The following is a 3,500-nucleotide window of genomic DNA, read 5'->3' on the forward strand; positions in this document are numbered from 1 at the left end:
ACGCAAAACTACCGGAAAGGTTAGTTATAATTTTGGACTTCAAGTTTAACCGAAGAACCAATTATTATCTATTCAGTGAGTGTACATTGATTTTTTAATGTTTTATCAAGTTAATAGTTATGAATTTTGTAACTTTACATAAAAGAAAGCAGTGTCTTCAAAAATTCTCAAATACAGTTTCTGATTACTTTTATACAATTCTCAGAAAATTAACTGCACAAACTCTCACGAGCCGTATTCTTACAAATTTGAAAATCGGCTTTACAAATCTTACTTTTACGTTAACACACTTTTTTGTAAATCTGCGAAAGTTGTTCCGAGATTATCAATAGTTTCTCTTTTTTCCTGTCCTCGCTTTCTATTCTCTAAAGTTGTGTTTAGTTTTTGGCACACTTGGCAGTAAGGTTCCAGGAAGTACTCTTCGTTGAGGTCAAACAGAGAAGCCGAGTAGTGTTGCCTCCATCTGAAAAAAAGTTTTACTTAATTACAGTACAGCATCCATTTTACTCATTATACAAATCCACCCAGAGGCATGGGTTAAATTAGGGAGGTTAGGGAAAAATTAGTTAAATTAACAGTACAAATGTTTTGTTCTCATTAATGGATGCTAGGATGTATTCTGCCCCCCCCCCCTCTGTGTTTTTGGCCACTAATAATAGTTTATGTTTTGTTATATATAGAGCACGTTACTGGAGGTCGTAAAATAAACTAAGTGGGGGGGGGGGGGGCAGAATAGATCTGGATATTGTTTTTAGAATTCGAAAATGGTAGCTTTCTTGGATCTTTTCAACAATTGCCCCCCCCCCCTTTGGTACCTAGTAGAGAATTGCCACCCCTTTTGTGCTATACTTTACCACAATATTACCTGGCCTACAGTTTAGATAGCCGAATATCAGTTTAAGCTCAATTGCGGACCGCTGTTCACGGCCATGCCTCTCACGCGCTGTGGGATGTAATCCGGAAATCGCGGGTCGGTTATCGCCCACCGACCCGCCAGTCGGAAATTCTTTTCGCTTTGTATTCCAATTCGGCTAATTGCCCTAGCATGGTGCATTTTATTCTATCCAGTTTAACACAGTTTGAGCATACAGGGAATGTTTAGTCGTCTCTGATTGGTTATTAAATCGCTCGCTTAAATTCTATCCAAGAATAGGCACCCCTTTTGCAAAAGGGGGGCGGGCAATTGTTGAAAAGATCCGCTTTCTTCCTCAATTTGAGGGTATGCGTGTAAGAAAACCGAAATCCCGGAAAACGGCACGAATCATTGATTATTATGATTTTGGACTTAATAACTTGGATCTTTTCAACAATTCCCCCCCCCCCCCCTTGGTACCTAGTAGAGAATCGCCACCCCTTCTGTGCTATACTTTACCGTAATATTACTTGGCCTACAGTTTAGATAGCCGAATAATAGTTTAAGCGCAATTGCGGACGGCTGTTCATGGCCATGCCTCTCATGCGCTGTGGGATATAATCCGGAAATCGCGGGTCGGTTATCGGGGTCTTTCCCATTATAGCCCCCCCCCCCCCATGAAAATATAGCCCCTCATTATGGTATATTTACCATGATGGGGGGGGGCTATAGGTTATCTGACCACTAAGTTGGGGGGGTGGGGGGGGGGCTATAATGGGAAAGACCCGCCCACCGACCAGCCAGTCAGAAAGTCTTTTCGCTTTGTACTCCGGTTCGGCTAGTTGCCATACCACGGTGTATTTTATTCTATTCAATTTAAAATAATATGAGCATGCGTGGAAAGTTATCAGTCGTCTCTGATTGGTTAATAAAAAGCTCACTTAAATTCTATTCAAGAATAGCCCCCCCCCCCCCCTTTGCAAAGGGGGGGCAATTGTTGAAAAGATCCAATAACTTGGACTCATAAGCTTCGATCTTGACTAACATTAACAACACCTTTCTGGTATTCCATTGTAGATCGCGTGCAATTTATAGGCGATTTGTGGCGCAGTAAACCTGATGCAACGCAAATAAGATGCTCCCATTAAGGTATAATTATCATGATGGGTTATCTGACCACTAAGCTCGGGGGGGGGGGGGGGGAAACAATTATTTTATGGGAAAGACCCAAGATGACGACAAGTAGAAGAGCCACGGTTAATAATTACCTGAAATATTCGAAGTAGGCTGTCTCATTGGACAATAAGTATCTCAAATGTGACGTCAGATCTGCGATACTCGCAAAGTCCGAAACGTGAATAAAAGACCCTGGAAGTTTCTGCTGATAGGATTTCCTCCATCCATTCACAATCGGGATTGCGTAATTGATTATCGCATTCGGAAACTTCTCTGTTATGTAATCTGAGCAGTTTGAGTTTTCAAACGAGAAGTAAAATTTACACTTTTTGATAATTGCATGAGTATTATTGCGTGTATTGCGACCGAGATTTATTATGCGACTTTGATTTGCAGATTTCATGCAAATTTGGCTAGCAGCCCCCCACATGTGAATTTTATCGGGTAATTCATTGATGATTTTGGATCCCACAGTAAATCTGTTGTTGTAAACCTTGCACTGCGAAACCATCCAGCAAAATGATTTATCCTTGTTCAATTTCCGGTAATTTTCCTTTATTTCTGACATCGGAATTTTGTGTTCCAATTTATGAATGGTTATGTAGGAATCTTGTATAGTTGCTCTGTGTGATAAACTGACAGTCCAGTTGAAGAGATTTATGAAAGGGCTGTTGTGGTTGAAGTCCATTGTGGTTATTGCGGCTTCCAGACTCCTGGCAATCCAAATTTGATTGGGGTTTCGCGACAGCCGCCATGACTGCATGTAATTCTAAAAACAAAATAAAAATGAGTTGTAATTTGTCCAACTCTGCGTTCCGGAAAACTTGGGTAACGCGGGCCTTGACTCGGGTTAAGGAAATTAAAAAAATTAAGCAAAATTTTTACAAAACTTCAAGCGTAATTCTTATGAATTTTCAACGCTTCCAGTTTTTTATTAACATGTTGAAAGATTCGAGGCATAATCGCTCGGAAAAAAATGGCAAAAATTGGACAACTCCATTGTCAGTCTGTACGTTTTTGCCAATTGAATCAATTATGACATACAATACGGAAGCATTATATCTTGGCGAACGCAAAGGAAGCCGAAGTAAAAGTAAGCCGACAGAAAAGCAAGCCAAAAGTTATGTAATAGTTATGTAATCTATAAGAAATAATACAATACATTGTTAGCCGTTACAATCAATATACTGCTCGTTGTATGATACGGCATAATGTATTCCAATGCACCAAAGAAACAAAATTACGCCAATTTTTAGACATCTAGTGGGTACGGGCCTCAGCGGACCGCTGTCCATGGCCATGCCTCTCATCCGCTCTGAGATGTAATCCGGAAGTCGCGGGCCGGTTATCACGGCAAAACCGCGACGCCCGCGAAGCGCGCCCACCGGCCCGCCAGGGGCAACTTAAAATACCGGTATCTCAAAATTTTTCGGCTTGCTTGTCCTTATTTTCAAAATTCGGCTTGCTTGCC

The 3,500-nt window shown here is 41.1% G+C and overlaps 1 protein-coding gene across 1 annotated transcript; it reads right to left on the reverse strand.

Moving 5' to 3' along the window:
- Window positions 1–255: 255 nt before the first annotated feature.
- On the reverse strand, window positions 256–2,794 carry LOC142349434 (4-galactosyl-N-acetylglucosaminide 3-alpha-L-fucosyltransferase 9-like). Its single transcript, XM_075400980.1, has 2 exons — window positions 2,122–2,794; window positions 256–463 (listed from the first exon to the last, which is right to left on the reverse strand). Exons 1-2 carry the CDS (start codon window positions 2,790–2,792, stop codon window positions 277–279), a joined length of 858 nt encoding a protein of 285 aa, XP_075257095.1. The 5' UTR covers window positions 2,793–2,794; the 3' UTR covers window positions 256–276.
- Window positions 2,795–3,500: the final 706 nt, after the last annotated feature.

This window comes from Convolutriloba macropyga, chromosome 11 (genome assembly GCF_964194025.1).
Source record: "Convolutriloba macropyga chromosome 11, txConMacr16.3, whole genome shotgun sequence".
Taxonomy (NCBI): domain Eukaryota; kingdom Metazoa; phylum Xenacoelomorpha; order Acoela; family Convolutidae; genus Convolutriloba; species Convolutriloba macropyga.

Bases quoted from the DNA above. Each gene is read 5' to 3' on its own strand.
- LOC142349434 (XM_075400980.1), bottom strand. From the start codon at position 2,792: ATGCAGTCATGGCGGCTGTCGCGAAACCCCAATCAAATTTGGATTGCC. The intron at 464-2,121 runs GTAATTATTAAC...ACTTTTTTTCAG, and splicing joins GCCTACTTCGAATATTTCAG to ATGGAGGCAACACTACTCGG.